We start from the raw sequence: 27,660 nt of genomic DNA, 5'->3' as shown, positions 1-27,660 counted from the left end.
AAGCTCAGAGAAAGACCTGCAGCGAGGACAACAGAGGAAGATGGAGAGAGGGGGGAAACCAAGAAAGGGATGAGGAAAGACAAAATGTTGATCATATAGGAGGGAGGGAAAGAGGAAAACAAAGGCAGAAAAGAACTGAGACATGTGGAGATGGAGCCCAGGACAGACAGGGGAGAGGAAGCACTGAAAGTTTGTCCAGCAGTAACTCTGACAGCCAGTTAAACAGTGCTTTTGAAGTTGGAGAGGGATCAAATAACTTGCAGAGAGGACACACGTGTCCTAGACCTCACAGCACTGGCTGCTTCCCGACCACCACCGCCAATTTGAATGCCCAGTCCCCTCGGCCAGCAACGAGGCCGATGTCTTCTTCTCTCCCTCAGCCTCCCATCCAGTCCAGATCCTACGCCTCTGTCACCTCAGAGACTATCACCCAGGACGGCCACAGGAGACCTGCACCGCCACCCGTTTAGCTCATCAAGAGAGCCGGATCCATTCTGGGTGGAGGTGAGAACAGGGGCCGCAACTGGACGGTCATCACGAAGCCATCATACTTGTCAGACACACAACCCATCTCTCACCAGCTCAGAGTTAGGAGAGGAAGAGGAGCAGGAGGAGGAGGACGGGGAGGGGGAGGAGGAGGAAGAGGAAGAAGAAGAGGAGGAGGAGGACGTGGAAGATGGTGACGAAGAAGGCGGCGGCGTGACAGAGGTGACGGGTCAAACCGTGACCCCGGCAGTGGTGCTGGCTTGTGTTCCTTTCGGGGAGAGGAGGATGAGTAAAAGAGAGAAGAACAGGATTAAGTGTCTGAGGAGGAGGCAGAGGAGAAGGGAGAGGTGGAGACAGAGTCAACTGCAGGAGAGCAGACAGGTAAATGACACAATTAACTTCAGTGCCTCCAACACGACAGTGGCACTGAAGTCACTGTTCTACTATTTACACAATTAGATTTGTTTGGTGGCCACTGAAAAACTGGGAGATACAGGGATAATTATTTGCTGATGAATGATCATTAACTAAAATCTAACTTTTCCCCTTCTCATGTGCAGACTTTCTTTCTCAGATTGCATTAGTGGCATAGTTCACACTGAGTAAGAAAAAAAAAGACATGGTAATATCATGACTTTTAGGGAGCAGGTGGATATAGCAAACTCTGCAAAAGTGATTCCGTGAGATTTGATAGTCGGGCACTTCAGCCTTAAATTACCTAACTGATCCACTTAAAGGTCTATTTACATTTTAAGATGGAAGGCTAATGCAGAAAAGGAAGGGGAAGCTTGGTGTGTGTGTGTGTCTCTGTGTGTGTGTGATACAATGCAATAGACAGAAAAATCTGATTTAAATATTGCTGCGTTGCGCTGCTTTTTACAGTATTTATTTATAGCATTTTATATGGCTGCGTGTGGCTACATGTGTATTTGTGTGAGTCTGTGTGTGTTCATTTCATCTAGACTCTGACTCTCGACAGCCCTATCAGCACCCAGCTCATCTCAATAGCCATTGTCTGTGCGGTTTAAAGTGGGGTTACATCTGAATTAGTTGCATGATGAGGCTTGGGCGGAGAGCCCTTCAAAACCAAGCAGACAAAAGAGCAGATTCAGTTTTGATTGGCTGCTGCAGATCTGCAGTCACGTTGGTGGACTGAAATTATTCTAACTGCTGTATTACTGAAAGCTGAATAGAATTAGCTGCTTTGAAACAGAGAATATCCATTTTCTAATTCTGTGTCCCCCTGGTGATCATATTGTTTTTAGTTAAGTTATTCCTCTTCCTCTCGCTCATTGGAGTTTGTGTGTTAATGTTCAGCCGTGATGTAGATACACAATACTTGTACTATCTGGCTCTAGCAGATATAATTGTGTCTATTATTATGTGGTGGATTATTTCTGTGGGAGAGAGTGAAGCGTTTTTAAATCTTTCCCCACTTGCCCCATAATTATCACAAGTCTGAATGGGTCAAGGGCCAAATGTAAGAAACGCAAGTTTCTTATTTTAGTCTCTCTCGCTATGCTAACTGGATCACACGCCATAGATGATAGATCTACATCAGCTGGATATGTGGTTGGTGCCATTTTTTGTTTGTGTGCTAGCTTGGCTAGTGGCAGTGGAATTGATCCTCTCACCTAACTCTTAGATAAAAAGTGAATAGGTATAGTATTTTTCCAATTACCTATCCCCGTAAACTTTGATTTATTCAGGGGAAACTGAATGAGCTCGCTTGCTCATTTATCATTATCAAGGCTTACTGAATATGCACTGTCTTTTCTCAGCTCTACCCAGCTATGCACAGTTACATTCGTTCCCACTTGAGAGCAGCCCAGGACAATCACAGCACTTCTGCTATCAGCCACTGAGCAACACTGCACCACTTGGGAGTGTTGCTTGCAGTTCAACAACAGTTTTTCCTCATTCACCTTCTCATATTTCTTCAGATTTTCATGGACTTGATCCCTCATCCCTCTGGTCACAGAGCCTGGTTTAGATTTTGGATATGTATTTCACAATTTGTTTTGACAAGTACAATGTTTTATTTAGCTCCCCTCCTTAATTGTCCCCTAACATTACGGCATCCACGTGACTTTGCCTGCTTGGTTTGTGGAAAAGGTAGTTTTAGACTCTAGAATCTCATGTAACTCTATTTCTGAGTGCAATGTCTCCTGGGACTTTTTGCATACAGTATACAGCAGGCCAAAGGTCAGAACGGGTGTTATTGTCATCCCATTTCCCACAGGAAGTGGTTTCATCCAGTGTGATGGAAAGGCAATTAGTCTTGGCATTGTTCAGATACTTTATCCAGCTGCTCTAATTTCTGTTGTACAGAAGCTGAAATGTGGTTTTAGTTGCAGTTAGTTGTTAAGTAGTTTCATGTACACAAACTTTTATTTTGAAGTTAGTGGTGCAGTAGCTCTTGATCAAATCATGCAACATTTAGTTACAATGGTGAACTGGAAGTTTACGTCACCTACCGACATAAAGATTTTTTATTTATTTATTGGTTTGAACATGTACTTCTCTCTGATATAGAATAGGTGTATTTATTTATTTATGAACTCATTTATCATTGTAACCAAGACAAAGCTGCCATGTTACAGTACATGTTGCCAGGGGAGCGCCTCAGTGCCCATGATTACTTGGGATTACAGTGCGCCCTGCGTTCTCTCCTGTGTTAATGACACACCTTGGGAGGCAGGGCTGGTGTGACAGGGAAGTCCCTGGAGCTCCCCCTGGGTGAGAAAGTGGTAATTACTCTGGATGTACCCCCAGGCCTTTCTCAAGACTGGAGCTTCAGACACCGTTCCCCCAGGGGTCTGCCGACACAGGTCTGAGGATGAGGTGGGGGACTTGAGGGACCCCAGATACTGTTCTCGAAACCGTTTTTGGTATATCCTCTCATATGAGTTATAGTTGGGATTTGGAAATAGGAAGCTGAGTGGATTTAGGTGTTAAGGCACTCAGGAGGGGGGGAAGTTGACTGCTGAGGAGAAGAGAGGGATATGAGCAGTGGGGGTTGCAGATGTTTTGTACTGTATGAAATAAAAGCATGCTAGCTAGGTTAAAATAACAAAGGAATGGCCATCTGCAGCTTAACAAATGTTTTTTATCTTACAGAATTGTGTATGAATGACTCATACTGTGGAAAACCTTATGGAAAACCTAGATAGATTGTTCAAGAACAACAATATACTGAGATACACTACAGCTGTTTTCTGCAAAGTTAATAGAGTTTGAATTAAGGCCAACTTCAGGGTCAGATTGCTTCCTCTGCGTTTGTGCTGTACTGTAAGATGTGAGAATATGTAGGTAGCTAGACATTTCACTCTGCGGAACTAACACCTGACACCCTCGTGTCCTCACACATATTATTATGTGGTACAGGTGGGTGTCAAAGACATTTACACTGATCAAATTAAGTGTATTGAAGAGGAAGGTTTTTTTTAGATGGAATCTCGAGAGGACCATGAAAGTAGACATTTTCACATATATTATGCAGCTGTGCAATGACATCTTGTAATTATAATATATGCTTAAAACCTCCTATGTTAAGGGTCACTCGATGCAAAGCAAGATACTCTGTGTCTAATCTATCTGTCTGAGAAGCTCACTATATGCGGTCATGACCTTGAATTCCTAATCCAACTTGAATTTCATCCAAAAAAACAACATTATATCAACATTACATCTGCTTGTATGTGAACACATGCATGTTTGAATGATTGCACATAAATATTTATCTGCACAAGCAGAAGGTCTGCAGTCACACAAGAAGATATTTGTACCCATACATGGGTGCCTATATTGTGTACCTATCAACCTTCAGCAACCCATTTGATGCCTAATTGTTTAAAAGTGTCTTTTCTTCCTCTGCCCCACCCCCATCCCCACCCCCACCCCATAGAGTTCAACAGGAAACCCATCCAGCAGCAGCAGCGATGATGATGAGGACGTGAGTGCCGGGGACAGAGAAGGTTACATCTGCGCCGTGTGCTTGGATGTGTACTTCAGCCCTTACATGTGCCACCCTTGCAACCACATCTTCTGTGAACCCTGTCTGAGGACGCTGGCTAAGAACAGCCCCACCAACACGCCCTGCCCCCTCTGCAGAACAATCATCACACATGTCTTCTTCCAGAAGGGTGAGCTAATGGGCAAAAAGCACTTACTGTACTAAACACGTGATTTGAAATAATTAGCTCCTAGGTTATACACACATAGATGAAAACAGTTTAAAATCTGCCAGTATCAGTAACAGGACATTCATATAAATGTAATGATTATAAAAACACAGAATTACATGCATATTTTCAGAATACATGTGTATTCTTATGTTTGTTGGTTGTTACACAGATGACATCTAAGCTGCAGAATGTTCAGAGGGCCCAGCTGCAGATGTCCCATAGGGAGCAGAGTAGACCTTTAGTTCAGCTCTGACCAGATGAGTCACCCAGACCGAGAGGACAGAATCAAACACAATCTGAACACTTTTATTTAGTGCTTTCTGATAGAAGTACTGATAGAAGTACTATTCCTTTTGGCTGGAAAATGCATTGCCATATGATAAGAACATTTTTTTCTTTTAACCAGTGAAAAGTGAAACCCTAATTTTGTATCTAATGCCTTTACACAACAATGCTACACAATGCACTGTAATAATGAGTTTTTGCACTTATATGCAGTACACTGATGTAAATATTTTATGTAACCTCATGATCACTGCACACTGATTACATAGGACGTGGTCTGATTTGGACAAATCCATGAATAAGTAATGAAGTTCTGTGATTCACGTTGGCCTACTTCTAGACGTATGTAGGAGAAAGTGAGCGGCAGGGACACTGCTGTGGACATAAAAAGGCAGAGTGGCCATGGTTATGAGGACTGCAGATGCACTAAAGGACTCTTGTTAGTGATTAGGTGACAAGGATTGTAGATTAGATTCTTGTGTTGATTGCCAAAGCCAAGGTCACACTGACAACAGAACAAGGAGAAAATGAGGGATTCTAGTGATGCTGCATCTGCTGATTTTTTTGAATAATTCTGAATAAATCAAACATTATCTATCCAGGCTATCAAGAAGTGGAGGTGTGAAGAAGATGTTCGCTTTTGATAATATTAAGTTTGTCTCTTTGTCTTTCTTACAGAGCTCAACCAAACAGCAAGAACATTCTTCCCAAAGGAATACCTTTCCCGGAAACAGAATTTTCAGAAAGCGAGTTGTGCAAAGTGGCCTCTCCCAAGCTGCAGAAAACTCTTCCGTATCTTTGGAGGCAAGTTTTTGATTCCCTATACATGGAAACTCTCAGGATCAAATGACCAGATTTGGCAGTTGCTTGGTTAAGCAGTGATCTACTGTTCCCCAAAATTGGTGTCATACCTATGTATAACTACTATACTGTGCTACTATCTAAAATGATATAAGATCCAAGATGTTTAAGTATCAAACACTCCAAATACTCTGTGGCAACAATTATGACTTTCAGCAAGAAATGGCTCAGTCTATTATACTTGGAGGAGCTATTTGTTTTTGCTATGGCTACATTTGCAATAGTAGATGTTTACTTAACAGTCTAGAAGAAATATCACAAGTTCCTTTACTTGTCAAGAGCTGTCTCCAGTGATGGAAAGCAACAGAAAAGTCTTATTTCTAGTTATGTCACTTCTTTTCTTCTATTGAAGTTAGCATGCTAACCAGCTAGCCCCAGTAGGCTGGTTTCGTCACTTTCTGATAGCGACTCACTGTAGCATCCAGATTGCCTGAGGAAATAACACTGCTCACAGGGCATATTCTAACCTTTTGTATTGTAAATGCGATAATGGTTGAAGATCTTGGCAAGCGACCATCACCAGCACCCGCTCTCAGCAAGGAACCATTTTCGACGACAGAGAAAACTTACACCTAACACCTTTAAGTTGTAATAGTTTCTTTTATGGCATTCACAGTATGTTGTTTCACATTTTGATACTTTTTTCACTGTGAAAACTCAACATCAGACTCTACTGTAATGTACATGAATTCAAGCGAGGAGAAAACTCCTGCTGAAATATTTTACTGAAAACCACCAGATGAGATGCCTCATTTGTCACCCAAACCAGGCTTCCAGAGGCAGTCCAGTCCCATTGCAAGACGCCAGTTCCCCCATGGAGGAGGCTACCGTCTGGATGCAATGGATTTTGAGGATGACTCCCGAGGCTGGCGCTTTGACATGGACATGGTCATCATCTATATCTACTCAGTCAACTGGGTTATCGGCTTCTTCATATTCTGCTTCCTTTGCTACCTCTTCTTCCCTTCTTTTTGACAGTCCTGGAAACGCAGTGAAAGGAAAAGTTGAAGACACTCAAAGATGAAGGTTAAGTAAGGAATTTAAGATGAAGCAGAGGTCAGGCAAGTACATACTAAATATATAGGGGAAAGAGGGAAACTGAGCTGTAGAGTTAAATGAGGAGACTATGCGTGAATTTCAAGCAGGTTGGATGGTGTGGTGGAGGGAAAACAACAGTGTGCCAGCTTGTAGTCTCTCATTAATAAATGATTGAAATGGGGGAGTGATGTAGGGAGATGTTTGGGAATCCAATGTTCTCTGTTCCCTGTCTCCACACGATGCACATGTAATGTGGGTTGCACAACATGTCCTGTGCCTCTATGGATGGGAGTTAATACAGCTTCAAAATTGTGGTGTTTTACTTTCAACATAATCGCATTACAGTCTTTCAATGCTTAGCATTTTGATTGATTTTGATTAGGAGCTGCCTGAACTACTCCAAGTCAGATTATCCTCAATGATATTAATTACTAGACATTTTATGGAGTAACACTTTGAATGGAAAATTCTAGTTTACTTTTCTTCAGGTGTACACTTACTAACCCAAAATGTTAACTCATGTTGAGATGTGCAAAAACACAAGCATAAACAACTCTTTGGTAATTAAGCAGAGATTTTGAAGATTTCTATAGTACTTGTTTATATTTTTGGCCCCAAACCCAGAACATAAAACAGTAGTACCACAGATACTGAATATTGCCATTATAGAAATACAATGCAAATCATAGTTTAATTTAAAAATCACAATAACCAAACCACAATAAAACAAAAAAACACAAAACAAAACAAAAAAACACCTATGAAATTACACGAGTGAGCATCACTTTTTGGGTGAATTTTCACATTACATGCACTGGTATGAGTTTACACCAATTGCTTATGGTTTAATGAGCCTCTGTGTCCCAGTTTACCACCATACACCATAGCCTTGCTACTAAAACCTTTTTAGTTGGCACTTGAATTTATACAATGCAGTATGTCTTTTTTCAGTGAGAGTTAATTTTGTGTTGTGTTCCCCTGGAGGGAATACATATTTGGTTTTACTAAGTCACTGTATTTTATAGCAAATAAAGTTTACACAGGAACACATACATACAGGTATGTAGACGTGGCTTTAAAATAAAATTTGTAAATTTTAAGTGAGACCATTTGTTATAGCCAAACAAATGACTTGAGACATTTCAAATTTTAAGCCATAGATACCAAATATTCTTTTATTAGTGCTTTTCCGAAGGGCTTCACTTTCATTTTCCATTTGCATCAGTGTGAAGTATGAGGTGGGCTTTGAATCTCTATGTGCTCTCAGTGCACATGTAGGTATAACTTTACAATACCAGTAAAGTTTCTGTAATTTTTAACCCATGAGATGATAATGATTATGATAAACGTATTACAAATGAAATAAATAAAAATAATCACACACTTGTGAACAGTAAATCACTAATTTGCTGATAAATCTAAATCATTCATTAATGAGGAGCTAATAATTTTCACATTTACACACATTTGTGAAATATTAATTATTTACTGATATAATGAACCCAGTGAATTTTTAAATAATTTGTTTTAAGTAGAAATTATCAAATCATTTGCAAATCAATAAAGAAATATCATGATCAGTTATTGTTTATATTTTTATTTTCTATTTATATTTGTTTCCTATATTCAGATATGGCATAAGGTGTGTTGCTGTGTGTGTAGAGCCATGTGAGCTGACAAGTTAGGTGAAGTGGTCTGATGTATTGCACAGAATGACCTCTCCCTATGAAAAGTGTCACCCCTGTGGTTGTGCAGGACATAAAGCAGTCCAAGATGTATATATTTGGGCTTCCTCTATGGAAAGCACAGGCTCTGGTTACTCCTAGATAAGGACCTGACTCTGTCCTTTGCTGGAGTTTCCATGATGAGATGTCCAAGGTCCCAGCGGGAAGAGTTTGGGGAGGACATGAAGAAAGACTTTTGGCTGGTAACTCAGTAAGGCAGTAATATTTAAAACTGATTAACTCTTGGCCAAATTTTAATGTGTTTATTAATAGAGCATAACCCATTTAAGAAGAATGGACTGGCTTGCTGAGAAACAAGGGGACAGGCTACAGTGCCATCTCCTCCTGAGAGATCAACACCCCAAATCAAACACACGATCACTGCAGGATCTGTGACATTTAAACAGACACAAAATTACTCTGTAAGTCTCCCACTTTCCTCTGCCACTCTGTCACTCTGCTTTGTGTGTCTCTGTGTGAATGCTGCTGCAGGTGTATGTCTCAAACACATACATAGATGGATTTTTAAAATCCTCCTTTTCCTTCACAATTAAAAAGTAATGCTGGTTTAGAAAGCGCACTCACCATACATTGAAATGGACTCCTAATTTATTCAGAATATGTACCACATACTTTCCTCTCTGTGGTTGTGAAAAGCAAGGAGGGGCAAATAGTCGCCACTGAAAGCTTCCAGTGGATTCAGGCGCATTTACAGTTCCCCACCCCCACCCAAGGAAAAAAAATGTTGAAGGAGTTTCTTGGGTAAACTTTTACTGGCACATTTATTGCTAACTTATTTGTATACTGCTGCATACTGTGTATATTTTCTTTTTTTGGCGCTCTATTGGTGTGTGTTTGTGCATGAAAGCAGCTTATAAGTCCAGTTAATACTTTTTTTGTTTATGTATTTGCCCACCAATTATATTTTTCATGACATATATAGGATATAAAATGCATTTTTTGCAAGTATAAGGTTATCCTTAGCAAGGAAAAAGGAGTTAGTGCAGTTACCAAGAAACATAGGATTTTGAAGCATCATGTTCCCAGGCCTATAAAAACACTCCTCCTACAATATCTTTAGGTCACTGTGAACTCTTGATAAAGTAAACTAACTAACCCAAGTACTAACAATATCATGTTAATATTGTTGCATAGCCTAGAAAAAATACACTATAAAACACACTTTAAGACCAAATAAAATGAGCCTATATATACTTATGCATAGCAAATGCGCATAACTGGGTCAGTTTCTTAGTGCAACAGTAGTGATCAATATTGAAGTTTAAACTGACGCACTTTAAGTCTTTAGCTGCTGTAATAATGAGTTGATTTTATTGTACTTCTTTACTGGGTGGAGGCAAAGTGCTCAGTAGCCACTTTGTTTCAGACGTTTAGGGGCCTCATATAGGCTACAGCTCAGGGCGGGGGTCTGACTTGATGGGCCCTATTAGTATTCCCGTCCTTTGGGTGCGCAGTGTTTCCAGCCACAGAGCCACGTCAGGCCTGTAGCAACTGCTCGTCTTCTACTGCCTCTTCCAAGGTTAGGAGATATAGGCCCGCCACAAGCTGGGAACAGTCAGAGACACAGAAACTGGGAGCCGCAATTTGGGACAGCGATACCGGGTTTAAGTTTTTTTGGGGGGGGGGATTTTTGTTCGTTTTTCCGAACGCTCAGCTTTTCTCCGACGCTGAAGGCTTAAAGTGTCTGACTGTGTACGCTGTGAAATCGTCAGAGGGGACATCGGCAGCAGCGTTATTTCGTCTCTGTGAGGAGGTTGTGCAGCAGCTGAGAGGGAGAGAGAAAGAGAGAGAGGGGGGAAAAGATCGTTATCTTATTTGTGCTTAATGGAAACGCGCAATCATAAAAAATGGTTGCATTTGGAGAATATCCGTGAATGCGATCGTCTTCTTCCGACATCGGTGCGTCAGAGGAGACATCTCAGCTAGCTGGACTCCGGGGTTGGGTGTGAGGTCTTCACTGTGCACCGTGTGCTGCTGGAGTGAAGGTGACTTGCGCCCCGTCGCAGTCGAGGCAATGCGGAGAGGAGTCGCGGGCGATCATCCGGTTACTTTTCCTGCGCTCTGAGGCTCGTCTGGGGGGGGGGGGGGCAATAAATAAATAAATAAATAAATACATTTTCGCTCCCTCTCCCGCACAAGAGGGGAGGAACGCGCGAGAGAAAGGCTAGAGCTTTAACAATAATCGAGGTTCGACCCAGCCGGTAGTTGGCGAAGGTGAATTGAGCGTAAACGGAGGAGAGAATAAGGTGAGGAGTAAAGGGTTGCGGGGTGGTGAGGCAGAAAGAGAGAAAGTGGTGGAGTTTTTGAAAGGAGGAGGGGGGGGGGAAAGGAGGAAATAAGACAAAAACCGTTCTGTGCTAGGGCTGTTTTATTAGTGGATGTGTATGCATGAGTTCTGCATCGAATGGGCGCAAAAACCGCCCCAGATCCGCCGGGAACATCTTCCAGATCGGCAAGCCTCCTTACCGAGACCCACAGAGGAGGGAGAGCACCGAAAGTACCCGCAAAGCCCAGCGCGCCGTGGCCGACTGCAGAATGGTAGGTTTGCGACACGTCAATGCCTGCATGGTGCCTCTGATAAAGAGTGCTGTGTTATTATCCCAAGCTTTCTTTGTTCTAGGACGTTCGGCTATCCCGTGGATGCAGGATGCACAGGCGACAGCTGTTAATAGCTGCAAAAGAAAGAAAAAAAAGACTGTAACCCGGTCTGGGAGCCTAAAAATAGCTGTATGCATTTGCATTGCTTTGTCGGCAGTGAAGCCAAACAGATCTTCTCGGCAGACTTACTGTGTGATTTGCATTTGGAGTGTGGAAAGCTGCTGGTGGTGGTTTTTTTTTTTGGGGGGGGGGGGGCTGATTTCAACATTTCGTGATCGTGGCACAGATGTCCTGTGTTTTGACAGATGCTGGCAGGAACGATCGTATGTATAGCCTGCTTCACCTCCTTTTCATACATCAGTAAACGTCATGGAGACTCGCTGCTCGTACACGGGAGTGCAGCAGAATGCTGTGCAGGAGTTGCACACAAAATGAGCGAAATAATTGGCGCCCCAGCCTCAATATCTGAGCCCGTGCAAACGAGCAAAGTTGGCATGAATGATTTAAATCAAAGAATCAATGGATTCACCGTTGCACTCTCTTGACTTTGCGGGCTGTTTAATGGAAATGCTTGATCACGTGTTTCTGTCAGGCATCAGTGGGCTTTTGTGACCGCATGTGTGCAAGGTTGCAATTTTTTTTTTTTTGAAAATACTACTTCTACTGAAGCATACCACTATGCACTTGCACTAGCAAATTATTTGTCCCCAGTGTGTGTGTGTGTGTGTGTGTGTGTGTGTTGGGGGGTGGGGGAACAATAGTATGGCAGGATATAGTGCTGTTCAGCATTTCCTTCCTGGCTCACACGTTTTCATGTTGACAAGTCAATATGCAGGTTAAAGGATAAATGCTATTCTACTGCAGTGACCAGAAAGCAGAAGTTGAATGTTATGTTTGTATGTTGCTTATCTGGTCAATAACTTAGTTTTGTGTGTGATTTTTTATCATCTCATTGTAACACAGATCGTCCAAGAATTCAACACACTTGTGGCTCTGTACCGTGAACTGGTCATCTCCATTGGCGAAATCACTGTGGACTGTCCTTCTTTACGGGCCGAAATGCTGAAGACCCGAACTAAAGGCTGCGAAATGGCGAGAGCGGCACACCACAGTCTCTCCTTGATATCGGGGTGAGTTGGCACAGACGCTGTCCACGGTGCTGAGAATGACTGCCATCGCAAAACAAAAAACAAAAGAGCTATCCGTGGTGCTGGAGAAAGCGGAAACTGCACCAACTGGGGCGCCTGCTACAACACACTGCTGCGCCTGAAGTTGTAAAGCAGCTTTTTTTTTTTTTTTTTTTTTAAACCAAAGTACATCTCTTAATTTGCATAAGCGTCCCAATTTTTAGGCACATGTAAACTTAAGCCTTCTCCTCTACACTTCAAAGAAGTCACCCAAGTGTCTGTTCCATTAGTGGTTGGGAAAACAAGAGAAATGAACATGAACATGAGATCAGCTTTTAAAAACCGCTAGAAATGGGGGGCAGCTTTACCAAGAAGTAATCGCAACAACATGCTGCAACTGACCACTTCCCATTAGTTGGCCCTAAAACGTTAATGCATAAAGTGGAATGAAAGTGGAATGCATCACAGGATGAATATCCGAGATAATAGTGTCAATAATGTGGAGCCACTGACTTCTGGATTTTAATGTACTGTGAGAGTTGCTCTGTTGCTCTTGAGTTTTTCTTCCTTCAGTAGCAAAATATTCCATAATGAAACAGTCAGCGCTGAGTGATTCGATTTGAAGTCATTTCACAGTTTGGCTCAATCTGAGTACGTTTTCATGCCGAAATACATCACAAGTGGTTTGTTTATGATACATTTTGGTTATAGGTATAGGGAAAACAGCAGCGGTGGAAGCCTAACATGCCTGTTGACTTGGCCTGCACTCTCTATTGAGTACAACATCTCCTCCACATTTGTGCCAGTGGAAGAAGGGCAAAGCAAGGCCTGGGATTTGAAGGTCCTCGGTGAGGCTAAGATGCCAGCTGACTTGGCACCCTCAAATTTACTTAAATAACAATGGGACAGACACTGAAGCCAGTGGTGTGAGGGAGATTTGGAGGATGTCTGCAGTGCTAGCTGCTTGCCAAAGCTCAGCCAGGCACTGTTGGAACAATAACAGCCTCAGGTTTACTCTAGCTATAGTCCATATTCCACCTCATGAATGACATATATAAACAAATTTTCTGGAGACCTGTGAAATCATATTAATGCTCTCCCACTTATAAGTTTTTATAAATATGAGTTTAAAATGTACTAGGCTGCACTTTGCTCTGCTCCCTAACCTATTTCCTGGTTCAATAATTAATCCACTTGCTATATCTTACATTGATTTTAAGAATGTATTTCCTTCACTGTCTGTTACATGCATGGCAAAATCTTTCCATTTAATGTATGGAGACTTTGAACTGCATGTGCGTGACACACTTCCTGTCATGCAGAGGCATGAATCATACAACATCCATTGAGCACAGGCATCTCGATTGCTTTTTATAACAAGGCTTTAATAATGTCTTATTTAAGGTGAGATGGTGCAGTTTACTGTGCAGAACCTTTATGCTCTGCACTATTCTTTTTCCAATATATGGCTCATAATTATACAGTTATACTAGGTAGATACAGTTATACCTGTCTTTTCAAGTCAGCGAGTACTATCCGTTATGGTCCTGCATTTGAATTTCCTCCTGCTGCTGCTGCTGCTGGTGCAGGTATAGTAATAGAGAGGGTGCAGCAGCTTTAGAGAGAATGCTAAGTTCCCACTGATATCAGCATCAACATCATTATCATAATCAATCACCAGCACATACTCCAAACCTCCTTCTCTAAAAGCTTCACAGGCCAGTCTGCCCCTCCACTACTAGAGACACAGAGCTTGAATTAGACAGCACAGATCATTCCCCTTTAATCAAATAAAGCCAGTGTGTCTGAATGGTTTGAGTGATGCGGGGCCTCTCCAATGTGCTAGAGGAAAGCTGATAAGCAAGGATAGCATTGATGACAGCTGTGCTTTAGCAACAGTGCTGGAAGAAGGCAGCATTGTGACAAAACAAGGATGGTAAGGAGAAGCTCACTGTTGGAAGAGGGAGATGCAACAGCATGATTTGATGTGAGAAATATTTGTACCAGGTGCAAGTTTCACACCTTTCATCGCTGTCACTTTCCCATGTGATATCACACCCACTGAATATCACCTGCTGTAATTTCCCCTAGAACACCAGATTTATATGGTTGTAAAGCTACTGTGGTGTCTCATAAAAGCCAGCTCTGGGTAAATAAAAAAAAATACTCAGATGCAGTGTTTATGTTTGAACTTATTCAGTGCATTTTAAAATATATTCTCAGACAGTTAAACAAACTAAAAATATGGATGCACTGCTCACACAATAACATAATCAAGAGAAATGCAGTGAGTGAGTGAGTTGACCTTGTCTGCTCTTGATATAAAGCAACAGAGATGAGTTTAATGAAGCAGATCACTCTTATTCACTCGTCAGCAGCTTATCTTATTTACCATATTAATGTGAACACAAGCAGTCAAAACCATCAGTGTTACCAAGGCTATTCTTCCCATTTGTTGAAAGTTAAGATATTTCAAAATAAAAGCATAATAGTTACATTTGTGCTTGGCTGTTGATGCTGTGACACAGAAGATGTGTATGCTGAAAATTGCAAATGTTCTACAAAAGTTGTATTTTTACACATATGTCATCATATTCCACATACTGCACTCAGTCACACTTTGGCAAGTCAAACTACAATAATTTTTCCAAACAAGACAACTCATCAGTTAATCAAATAATTATCTTATAATGGGGTCAATCTGTGTTACTGTTTTTTTTGTTTGTTTGTTTGTTTGTTTGATTGTTTGTTTGTTTGTTTGTTTTACTTTATTGTTTACTATACTGTTGTTTACTATTTTACTTTTTTCGTAGTTACCCAGTTTAGGACAGCTTCTTGCCTTTTTTATTTCACTGTATGCAGTTTGGAAGGTATAAGCTGAATATTAGGCAAAGTCGTTTGAGTGGTGCTGCTGCCAATTTTAGGATAAAGGCTAGCACTTACACTTTAAGTAACTGAGCTAAATGAGGCTAAACTCATCAGTCCACTGCCATTTAACTGTACACAGAGATACAAAGAGTCTCTCTATGAATTTTCCACTCTCCCTGTAACAAACAAGCCAAACTTTTCCCAAATTTTGTCATTTTAGTTTGTATCCATGAAGTTGGTCATTGCATCCAGAGTTCATCAAGTTCCAGCTAACCAGTAACCTCACTGTGTATGCCATTTCAGGCCAGAGGATGGGGAGATCCACCCTGAGATCTGTAGGCTCTTCATCCAGCTGCAGTGCTGTCTGGAGATGTACATCACTGAGATGCTCAAATCTGTCTGCTTGCTGGGCTCCCTGCAGCTCCACAGGAAAGGTTAATACACAAACTAATCTCACTGCAATTAAAGCTTGTGTGTGTGTGTGTAGGTGTGTGTATATGCATGTCTATACTATGCTTTGTTTCCCTGAAATGAATGGTACTATGAGCAGCCTGATCAGAAAACCTGAATACATGTGAGTAAATGTAAACCAGTACTTTTGTACCTATTCGTTAAAGTTTATAGTAACCATGTGATCTGATGCGTTTTCTTTATGTGTTGATGGATTTAGTGGCGACACATGTTTAAGATTAGCTGCTCTCTGTGTGCCTCAGGTAAGGATTCCTGTGGCCCTCCCGGAGTCGACAGTAAGACTGAGGAGAGCTCAGACATCCCCATTCTGGAGGACACGTCTTCCTCCCCCACTGACTGTCCTCAGCTCTGCTGGCTGGTGGCAACTGACATAGAAAACATAGAAAAGTAGGTGAACAAATGTGTGTGTGTGTGTGTGTGTGTGTGTGTGTGTGTTGTGTCCTTCTGTATGTGAGTGAGTGTTGTGTGTGTGCGTGAAACATAATGCAAAGTAAATGAGTATTTTCTTTTTTTCAACTTTTGCCACAATAATGATGACACTTTGCAGGATTAAAAAGATCACAGATGCATGAACTTTTTGCATTATAACATTCATTTTGCATCATTAACAGCTAATGCTTTCTTTAAAAGCAAGTGAGTATTTTCTGTTTTCAAGTTGTGGGCCTGAGTGTATGTGTCTGTATGTATGTTTGTACTGTGTGTGCATGTGTGTGTGAAAATGTACCACGTTAGGTGTTAAAGGTACACTACATAAAAGCCCTTATTTTCGTCATTGCAGAGATATGAGGGAGATGAAGAACCTTCTCAGTAAACTCAGGGAGACAATGCCTTTACCATTAAAGAACCAAGGTAAGATGGAAGTTGAATACTCTCTTTACCTTCACCCCTCTTATACACACACACACACACACACACCAACCCCATAGAGCAGTGACACTTTCAAAATCATTTATAGTCAGGATTCATAAAAGAGTCTTTTGGACAGGGACTTTCATAGCTAAGACTAGCAAAAATGTCTGACTTGGCAGTGGTGTCCCTGTGTTCTTGTGCCCAGATGACAGCAGTTTGCTGAACCTGACTCCCTACCCACTGGTCCGACAGAGGAAGAGGCGATTCTTTGGGCTCTGTTGCCTAGTAACCAGCTAAGGGCCCCACCTTCGTGGGTAGGAGGCGGCAACAAAGACACCATTACCCACTGTCCTTCACCACTTGTGTCTCCCACCAATCTATTACTGCCATTTTCCAATAAATTGTCTCTTTCTCTTTTTTTTAAAGGCTGCCCATTTTATAATTTTATTTTGTAATACAAAGAAGAATTGTAACTGCAATGTAATGAAAACAAAAGTCATGAACATATATTTTAAGATATTTTGCAACAGATTTTTCCCTTCTTTTGGTAAATGAAGTCAGATATCTGCCTGTCCAATGTAAAAGAGAATGAGAGGTCATTTGAAATAATGTCAGTGTTCAGTCACTTCCACAAACCTGAGTGAATGAATTTAGGATTCATGTTTTAAAAAAAGGGAATATAATTGTCTGTTCTTGTCAGAAATAATGTGATAACTTATGAATGGATGCCATTTGAAGATTTGAGGATGGCACTTGCAAAGACAAAGTTATACCTTCATCTGTCTGAGCTGAGATGACAGGTTTGTGCACAGTAAGTTTGTTGTGTATTACAGTCTCTGTTTTCTGTTTCTTGCTGTTTTTTCTTCTTAATGTACTTAATTTAGTCTTCCATAAACCAAGAACCTGTACCCAACTTTTAACTTTCCAGCTTCAAAATGGAATATATGATACAATACTCAAAAAGAAAACTTCTTTGCACACAATATCTATCTATAAATTGAGACATTAGACTTGTATATACACATACTCTTTACGCAAAGCTCTCTGAATTATTTTCAAAGTTGGAGTTGGTTAGCAAAGAATCTGTTGGCTGGTATGAGCAGGGAGGGTCTCCCTCTGTCTGAGGCAATCAGTGCAGACAGGGGGCAGGCAGCATGGATCTTGCTTATTTATGATAGTGATCAATGTTTAGGGCACGATGAAGGTACAGTAGTCAAAGCTGATATAGGTCATTTTACATTGTTAATAAAACTTTTGTTATTGAAACCAATTGATGTACCTCTTTGATTTTCTTATTTGCAAGCTCCTGAAGTGTCCACTGGGTGGAGACAAACCATCAAAAGTTAAGCTTGTCAAATACATTTTGTCTGAATGCAAAATGAAGTGATCAGTAATATGTAATAACATTCATGCTATTTTGATGTGGGTTTTTTTTTTCCTAGTGTGAGACAGATTGTCCCACTGTTGTAGCCTGTTTGTAAAGATAACATTTCTATCCGGGAGGGGGACAAATATAGACAAAGATGCTGGGGGTGGGGGGGCAGATAATCTTTTAGTAAGTCAATAACAAGCAGTTTTTGTTTATATTTACAGAGGGGTTGGAGAGATGGACTGAAAAAGAGACAGAGGGAGACAGATTGTACCACCAGACCTCAGACAGGATCCTGCTGGTCGCCTGCTTTTGCTGCTGGAATGAAGTACATTTTTTAGTAAAGGACAAAATCTCAAAGTTTCCTCTGCATGCAGTGATCAGTGGCTGACACGGTTTCTTTCATCATCCCTCAGACTGTAAATGTACTCTATTTATTTTAATTGAGACATGCAGGTTAGCTGAATTAAAAACTTTTGCCTGGGACCAGAGTACAGGATATAATTAGAGTTATGTATGTCAAACCTATATTAGTATGCACCCAACTTTTATATAGCTATTGTAGATACAAAACTGTGCAAGAGTTAAGAAAAAATATCAGTAATTTCTACAATATAATACAGTCAGGGTAACCCCTACAGATTCATCCTCCATCGCCCACTTTCTTACGGTAAAGGTTTAACAGGACTACAGATGGACGCAGGCCCGTCCATACAAGTCACAAGTTTGATGAGTAGGAAAAATGACCATACAATATGCTATGGCCTTCTCAGTCCTCAGGTCTCAACCCAACTGAGCACCCATGGAAGATTTTGGGTCAACTTTATGCCACCATCATCAAAACACAGAAAGTGGTGTTAATCCCCTCCATAGAGTTCCAGAGACTATGATGTAATGTATACCCATCTGTATATTTATTTTTGGATATCTTGGAATTAATGAGACGTAGGACACACTGGGAGTGATAGCCTGCCTGTACATGCCTGCATATTCTTTCCCTCAGACAAAACATTTCTGCAAGTCAGTTTGTGTGGACGAGCTGCTTAAACATTATTTCTAACACCTTCCTCTCACCCACCAGCCTTTGTTTACCACATGGTGTAACTGAGGGACGCACATCTGCTGCCAATGCATTTTGGTGCCATGGGGAGACATTAAGTGGCTGGTGTCTTCACACAGTTTCGAAGGCAGGTTCAAACACACATACGCACACATGCGCTCACACCGATGAGAGGGCATCGAGCCAGAGGCAGGAATAGACTGTCAGCAAGGGTTTGCTTGGCAGGCTGAGTGCTGTCTGGTTTCGTAAGCAGAGGACATCTTTTGAAATAGACCATCTCAGACCAGAACACATATTTTCAAACGTTGTCTCGAGGGACATTTACAAAACTATTTTCCTCAAAACCGAGACCTAGTTTCGTGTATGAAACTCAAACTGTATATAACATTTTTAGAAATTAAGGTACTTTACAATACACTGTTTGAAAAGGCATACCAATTTCTCGTTACAATTTACATCCATAATTATGTTTTTTGGGCAAATCAGTTGTCAGTACTGGATTAGACAAAAAGTACAACAATGACTGGTTCGTCACTATTTATTTGTTGTTAATACAGTTTTATTTTGTTTTATACATGCATAAAAATGTGCCTTTAGAGTGTGTTAAGTGGTGATATTTGAAACAATATTCATTTGGTCAAAAAATATGAGGAATGTATAACCTATAAGTGATGATAAGGTCAGCCCTCCTCCTGCATCCTCAGGAAGTGCAGGGCAGGATGTTGACAACTGACACCTTTTCTCCTTTACATCGCCGTAGTCCTGCCTCACACTCACTCATGGTCTGAGCCGCTGCAGTTGGATCCTCTCCAACACGGACGCACACATTTAATCCTGGGGTCAAGCAATCCGCAGAGTCCTTGCAGCGGCACTCTTTGGTTTGATCTGTAAGAATGATGCGAAGATAAGGGAGATGAATGATCACAATACTGTACATTAATTGTTTGTAACCTTGCATTGCCCCTACCTTCGCAGGTCTCCCACATGTGACAGCTGGTGCAGTCTGTTGTGTTGCGCTGTGGCCACCGGCAGGTGCTGTCCTCTGCTAGCACATATTTCTTCCCCACACACTGCAGTGCGTGCATTTTGCACACGCTCAGAAGGACTGATTTTCTACTCCTTGCAGAACTAGTGGCACACAACTCCAAAGAAGAACTAATGGCAAAAACATCATTATCTTTATCAACGAAGAAAATCTGTTAAATCAGTTCAATGTGCCAAAAAATTCACATGACCATCTTGAAGGTTAATAAACACACCTGCACTCAAAAGGCATTTTGCAGACACATTTCCCTCTTGAAGACTTCTGCCACAGTTTACATTGGACCGCTGAAGCAGAGCGTGGTTGTGGTATACTGACTGTGGAGTATATAGAAAGCAATCACTTTGCTAACTAAATATTCATGCATGCAACAATCTTGTTACACAGCATACTCTGTTGTATGCACCTTGGAGTAAAAATTTACCTGGGCTGCATTTAACGTCTGCTGGGTTTGGTGAAAAATTCAGACTGGGGTCACATATACTTGTTGCTTCTCCTAGTAGCCGTCTGCCCTCTGGACAGGACAAGGTGACCATCTCCCCTATGCCATAGGCCTGCTTTAAAGGAGAGGCTATGACATCATCAGCGAGGGACTCAATCTTGCATGTCAGGACTGGAAGAAAGTGTGGAGTTTCACAAAGCAGCACCGTAATTCACTGTGGTGAGTGTTAAACTTCGGTTATGGGTACTCACCTGTGCACAGTCCAGGGCTTGCAGACCAGGTTTGATCAGCAGTGCATTCTAGGATTGGACTGACCAACGAGATAGAAACCTTCGGTGCAGGTGTACTGGACCCTGCTACCCACAAGGTAAATGTCTTTAGGGTTCTGTGGAACACGTTGTTAAAAAAAGGTGAATATGTTTAAAAACACTCAAAAAGGGACAGAAATTAAGATACCCTTTGATATACCCTATGAAATACTCTTTAAAACCTCTCAGTGTAAATATCTATGATTTATTGGACACATACAGAAAACATCTCCCACACTGGTCCCTGTTTATCCATGTTGCGTCTCATTTTTGCTTTAGCGACTATATTATTAGGTTTATCAAATTACATAATCTCCTTGTATTAAAATCTGGGTGTGTATTCTTTGGTAAATTAGTCTGACTGATGTAAAGACAGTAAATTACATGATGAGTAACACTGCACTGTGCTGTGGCCTTTTGGGTAATACTGAGCCAATACCGGAAAAGTTTCAATTAGTGTCATTATCAAAATAATAAAAGTTTGTTCCACAATGTACAGTTAATTCAAGTATGGCTTCATCTTTACCAGGATGTAACCATTGATTAGAACAGGCGGGGTTCCACACTTCTGACTTGGTGGGAGAGTTTGGTCAAAGCACTGAGGCTCCATGGTCCTGAGGAAAAATAGTTAAAAATAGGATGTTGTATAACAGCATATTGACAAAAATCAGCATGAAACGTCCTTTTGAAAGTTCAATGCAACAACTGGTGGTGCCTGTTACACTGATGTTACAAAATTCATGCTGCGTAATAAAACTTCAACTCGCTCTGACTTTAAGTATCGCAGCTCCTGGTCTTCACAGTCAGACGTCTCAGCGGGTTCTCCGACACAGGACTGTCCTCCATTCTGAGGAGAGGGATTAGAGCAGGAACGACTTCGTGACCTTCGACCCCCAGAGCAAGATGACCAAGCAGACCAGCAGGACCAACCACCATGAATCACACCTTAGATTGAAGAAATAAATGAGGGTAAGTAAGCAAGGATCATATCACAGTCCAACTGATATTATTCAGCAAACAGTGACTCACTTACTTCTTGTACGGTACTGTATTTAGCCTGTTAAAAGCAAAACATCATATGCCACTATAAGAGCATACACCACCACCCACACAAGTGACTTAAGGGGACTTCATTAAGACAATTTATCATTTACATGCTCAGAAAAAAATAAACAAACATGTCCACAGCAGCCAGAATGCAAATAATTTCCCAAAATATCATATTATTCCTTTACACATATCAAACCACCCTCTCTGGCTGCAGTTGTAAAGAACTAGTCTGAAATGAAATACCCACCCTGCTGACCCTCCGCTTCAGTTCCCTGCTCACAGGCCAGACCTGATGTGCCAGGCTTACAGATGCATTTGCATTCATTTCCATCCATGACAGCCAAGCCATTGTTGCTGCAGGGCCGGCAGTGGCAGGGGTCACTCTCAGCAAGATACTGCTCTATGGCTCTGCGAAGGTAGAGCTTCTTTACCCCAGCACACTGAACCTCCTTCACCAGCTCCGACAGCGGCCGCAGCTGCCAAAACAAGAATTAGGGTAAGAGAGTCAAACTAGAGACGGATGGAAGGTTGTATTGTTTGATAATTTGACACTCTAAAATCCATACAAAGTAAATCCAACATTGAGTTCAAGCTTTTAAAGTTCATAGAGCTTCTTTTACTTCCCCTTACCTTTTGTTTTATGACCTTTGGAAATGATGTGATAGAATCAGCCCAGTTTGAGTACATTTCCCAGTTCCTCTCGGGATTATCAAACTGCATGGACTGCAGAGCTGCAATAAACTGGGGGCCTCCTCCATCCACATACACTTTGTTCATTACATTGTCCCTGGTACTACCTATTTTTAAAAAGTTTGCAGAGGTGATCAAGGACAACAATACAGAAATTCCAAGTGCTTCTGCAAGCTCTAGTATGTTTATAGAATTAAAATCAAATTGTACCTCTGTTGCCTGTGTTACTAGAATGATCACTCCTGCAATCCTCGGAGGTGATGGAGAATATAAGAATCCAACGTTCAGTCCTTACACATTCATTAAACTGGGAGCTTTCAGTTCCTTGAAAACAAGGCAAAACCAAAGGTAAAACAAAAGTTAGTGCCAGAAGTGAACAGCAGGATTGAGGCAGTGTTTTATGTATGGAGTAGCAGTTTTGATAAACCTGATGATTGAGTTAGCATTAGAAAACTACTGCTACTAATTATTTATAAATGATATAGTTGCAAACAACTGCAGTATCTACAGTGACTGTGAAAAAAGTGTTGTTGCATATTAAAAAAGATAAGAATCTGATGCCTTTTCATTCCTAAATATATCAGACTGACAGAATGATTTATTGTTTAGCACTTATTGTTATTATTAAGCTGGTGATGATTTAAGAATTCTCACTCATCCATCTCTCAGTTTCCTCATCAATCGTGGCGACGACTTTGAGGAGGCCTCCGAGGCTTCCCTCAGACAGATAGTGTGTTCCAAATGTCTCCAAAACCTTTCTGTAGGCGGAGTAGTCGTAGACAGATGGGAGTTTGGCCATTGCCTTCCAAAACTCCTCAGATATTGGGAGATACTGAGGGGAGTTACTCTGGAACTGAGCTACCTCTATGTCATTCTTTAAAACCAAAAGCCTCTGGGTCTGTGAGGAGTGAAAAAAAAAATCAGAAAGTAAATAAGATGCTTTGTCACTCAGGCTTGATGTTTAAGAGAATATCAGGTTCCTACAAACCTGAGTCTTGTCATATGTTTCACGTAAGTCGTAGTTGTTATATCCTGTTGTTGTTCCGGTCACACTCTGTCTCTTGACAATGTCCTTTGCGTAGTGCCATTTACTGGTGAATATCTCATCACTGAAATCATTCTGAGCTTTGACCTGAGAAGGAAGGTGTTTGATATTTCATATAATTCAATAATTCATTTCATTATTGAGAAATGTAAAATGCCAAGCTGAGTGAACAAAACAGACAGCTTTATGTGTATATCAGCAAATGTAAATGAAATTTAAAAACAAATACCGCTATTGACCACTAGTGGTGCTGCAGAGTAATGTCTTAATGACAACTGTAGGTTTTTGTATTTAGTGTACTACAAGTATTCCAGCACTCGCACTAGGAAAATGACAGCATTGGTTGTTTGGTCAAACACTTTAAACAACATATGTTAACACTTTCCTCACAAGTGATCTCATGTGGCTGTGAGACTGATTACTCTTCTCTCAAAGTAGCTAAGGTAGATGTAGCATTGTTATACAGTTGCATAGTGGTTAGTTGAGTAGAGTAAAACAAACAAGGAATCTCTCAGCTCAATGTTGGGGTTTTGGTTCAGCCTCACCATTCTCATCAACCTCACTTCCAATTTTATCAGGCAGGTTTTTTGGCAGAGGAGTGCTGAAAAAGCCAAAAGGCTGACAGATATAGTTGGTGACTAACTGGTGTAGCGGAACATCTAGCAGCTAAAGAGACAACAGAAGCATAAATACAAATTGCAATTGTCTGAGTTTCCAGAGTGACCAACCAGAAAGCTGTACTGGATAGTGCTGAGGGGCAGTCGATATGGAGCCATGTGGACGCCGCTGTAGATGGTGCGACACTGACCTCCAAAACTCTTTGTGTTGATGACACTGGCCCTCCACTTCCCTGACGCCACATCAAACCTACAGAGGCAATAAAAATATCCCAGTGCTCAGTATATGGTACCTGCTTGTGTGTGCTTGTACAGGTACACACACGGAAATGGAGCTATATCAAGATTTGTCCCTTACCCTTGTCCAAGGAGTTCAATGTTAGGTGGAGGTGCGGAGTTTAGACATTCAATGTATTTTTGAATGCCACAGTCACGCTCATCATGTCCATCTTCCTCACAATCTTGATCTCCATTACACACCAGGGACTGGCTAATACACTTCCCTGAGGGTCAAGAGACAGTCAGTGACTGTTATTTAGTTCTACATGGTTGGGTGTGAGCAGAGCTTTATTTCTAACCTGATCGACAGCGAAACCTGTCTCCACATCCGTCCTCAAGAGGGCAGCCTTTTGTGGTTTCACAGGACCTGGTCTCAGTCCGCCCTCCATCACAGGGGCTACCTCCAAACTGTGCATAGACAGCCATGGTTCGGCTTCTTGTCTATAAGACACCACAATGTAAGAAAGAAATATGAAAAAAAAAAAAAAAAAAAAAATACTAACAACAAATCAAATCAAAATCTGAGATACCTTAATTAATTTAATTTTGCTGGTAGGTTGTGCATTTAATCATCATGTTATAAAGTGTTACTTTTGTTTTAAGTTGTGCTAATCATTGCCTCAACAGGGAGGTGCACTAATCAGTGATACAGTTGGTTTCATTTCAAACCAGATTAAGTCTGCTAAAAATGTTTAGTCTTCCTAACCTGTAATTTGGTGCAGCCGTCACATTCTGACCAGTCACCATAGGGCCCCCACTGGCAATTAACTCTCTGGTTACAAAACCTTGAAAATGAAATTTAAACTGAATAATTCAATGGAACTAAATAAACATTGTATATATATATATGTTATTTACAATGTGATGCTTTTAATGTGAAACGGTAAAACAAAAACAGATTTACCCTTTGGGAGTGAACAGGAATAGCAGCCATGGCAAGACTGTTAAACAGGGTTGTGTAATCTTCTGCAGAAGTGAAAAGGAAAAAAAGGGAGAGGAAAAGAAGAGAGGACTGGGTTACCAGTAAAGATGATATAACTACAGATATAACTGACACACAAGGTAAATGTAAAAATTTGCTTGCACTGAAGTCAGATCTCAGATACAGAAATCTGCATTATCAAATGTTTTGCAAAATTCATTTCCCGGTAACTGAGTATAATATTTACTTGCCTTCATGGTGAGTGAAGAGCAGAAGAGTCTTGAACAGGCTTTGATGCAGTATCACAGTTATTTATGTCTTATTCTCCTTAGGGTGTAAATGTCTTTGGTTAAGGGAAATGAAAAGAACATGTTTTTGTGGCAACTCCCACGTAAAAAGACCCTCCCGAGGATCATTCTGAAACTGAAAGTCAGGATTCCTTTAGGAGTGAGAGTCTACTCCAATAACATAGTCCTCTATTATACTTGTTCTGACTGTACATTTATTATTGAGATAACAGAACTTTCTTACCACTGACATTTCACCTGTTATAGCAGGAAAAACACCAGTGCAACTAATAACAGGGGTACAATCTGCAACAAGGCGAAGGAAATTTCATGTTTCGTATAGAACTGGTCAAATGTTATACAGACATGTTCAACTGTTATTTGTTCCCCTAATCTCACATTACACATTAAAATAATGACAATACTTAAGAAGTCAACATCATCTTAGCAGATAATACTTTTGTGCCACATTTATTGGCTCGGTACAATTAGCTCAGATATCAATATCATCATTTTCAATGACGCTTGATATTTAACACTATTAAGACTTTACTTTGTATAAATTACAGTTGAAGAGTAAAATAGACTTGATCAGTGAGAGATCTAAAGCAGAGGATTACTTGTAACAGCTTTGAAGGAGACACAAAATTAAAATTGGCATTAGTATTGTATAATTATTTACCTGAGCTGTGATTTAGTCTAACAAACACTGGAGGGCAATAGAGATTTGAGAACCATTTCTGCTTCCATGGCTGAAATGTGATTTAGAGCAGAGCAAATACATCTGAATACTTGATTAGAATAAGCTTGTGTAATGCCTTTGAGAAAAACTGCAACAAAGCATCTTAGTTTATGGCAAAGGATTCAGAGGGGCACTGCCAAAGGTTGAGCCTGAATCCAGGTTAGATCAATTACAATGTTGATCTTCATCATTTCTCCACATGTATATCTGCATCTCATGCAGCCAAACTTGAGATCCTCTCAATTTAATGAGGAAGCATTCCCATATTTTTATGTGGAATTCACTTCTCTGTTTAATTATAGACATGTATCTGCTGTCATAGACAGGTGGCCATACTATGCATATCCATCATATACTGGCAGTTCAAAATGGAATACAGCTGAGTTTCAGCTTTCAGACGAAATGTATTTTAGCAGCCATAGGGCAGGCGCAGTTGTGTTAGTGAGCATTATTCCTGCTGCTTATCATTTCTACAAATAAGCATGAGACAATTTTGTCCCACCTGAAAATTTAAGCTGTCAACTTGATATTCAGCTCAATTTAAAATTTGTTGCAAAAGTCAGAAAAGGTTGCTTTTACTGTAGTGGCAATTACATTTTGGAGATAATAATACTTTTGACTCAATCTGCTGAAGCAATAACAGAGGCACAAAATTTGAGGAAAACTGAGATACACAAGCTCAAAAAAATACATGCCCATAATCTCAGCCCCCTGATAAATGAAGCTTCCTCAATGTAACCATCTTAATACATCATAAAATGTTGTCATGTAGAGCATTTATTTGCAGAAAATGACTAGTGAAAATAATAATTTGAATTACAACCAGTCTAGTTGTAGTTAATTTACATGTGAATTTATAAATAAAAAATGGCAAAAAAAAAACCCCAAAAACTATAACCTTGACTTTTGACAGTCCACCACTAAAATCAAATCAGTTCATCCTTGCGTTAAAGTGAATGTTTGTGCTAAATTTGTATATTTGAGGCTATTTGTTTGGATTACACACTTTTGTATCTGCCCTGTTCATGTTCCACGTTAACACAGCAGATTCTGCAAAACATATATCTCTCAAATCCATAAAAGACACACTACACTTATACATCAGTGCTATATATAAATGTAACATGTTTGATTGAAATGTCATAAATATCAGAATATTTCTGATATTACATCACCGTAAAGACGGAGAGAGAAATGTCTGATTGAAACGATGTATCAGAAATACTCTGATATTCGTCTTTACGGTGATGTATTTTAAGACCAATCAGAGGCGGTTGCTAGGCGGACCAGAT

At 40.7% G+C, this 27,660-nt stretch overlaps 3 protein-coding genes across 3 annotated transcripts; 2 read left to right on the top strand and 1 right to left on the bottom strand.

Moving 5' to 3' along the window:
• Positions 1-311: 311 nt before the first annotated feature.
• rnf180a (ring finger protein 180a) lies at positions 312-8,358 on the top strand. Its single transcript, XM_018675226.2, has 4 exons — positions 312-867; positions 4,394-4,631; positions 5,637-5,762; positions 6,589-8,358. The coding sequence occupies exons 1-4, from the start codon at positions 328-330 to the stop codon at positions 6,792-6,794; spliced, it is 1,110 nt and encodes a 369-aa protein (XP_018530742.1). The 5' UTR covers positions 312-327; the 3' UTR covers positions 6,795-8,358.
• Positions 8,359-9,942: 1,584 nt separating this feature from the next.
• Positions 9,943-17,785, top strand: rgs7bpa (regulator of G protein signaling 7 binding protein a). The gene is made up of 6 exons (XM_018675201.2): positions 9,943-11,140; positions 12,164-12,330; positions 15,499-15,629; positions 15,909-16,053; positions 16,445-16,515; positions 16,721-17,785. The coding sequence occupies exons 1-6, from the start codon at positions 10,991-10,993 to the stop codon at positions 16,810-16,812; spliced, it is 756 nt and encodes a 251-aa protein (XP_018530717.1). The 5' UTR covers positions 9,943-10,990; the 3' UTR covers positions 16,813-17,785.
• A 1,681-nt stretch (positions 17,786-19,466) lies between these two features.
• c7a (complement component 7a) lies at positions 19,467-25,726 on the bottom strand. The gene is given in 19 exon segments (XM_018675188.1): positions 19,467-19,829; positions 19,912-20,099; positions 20,204-20,303; positions 20,411-20,599; positions 20,680-20,734; positions 20,736-20,813; positions 21,263-21,350; positions 21,510-21,681; positions 22,034-22,262; positions 22,417-22,583; positions 22,687-22,800; positions 23,131-23,374; positions 23,465-23,608; positions 24,250-24,388; positions 24,497-24,641; positions 24,717-24,858; positions 25,124-25,202; positions 25,322-25,383; positions 25,591-25,726. Coding segments are annotated over 19 exon segments (2,526 nt in total). The 5' UTR covers positions 25,597-25,726; the 3' UTR covers positions 19,467-19,644.
• Between the last annotated feature and the right edge of the window lie 1,934 nt (positions 25,727-27,660).

Source organism: Lates calcarifer, linkage group LG13, assembly GCF_001640805.2.
Source record: "Lates calcarifer isolate ASB-BC8 linkage group LG13, TLL_Latcal_v3, whole genome shotgun sequence".
NCBI classification, from domain to species: Eukaryota; Metazoa; Chordata; class Actinopteri; family Centropomidae; genus Lates; species Lates calcarifer.
The sequence above is the reverse complement of the archived record's forward strand: the minus strand, read 5'-3'. Positions and strand labels throughout refer to the sequence as shown.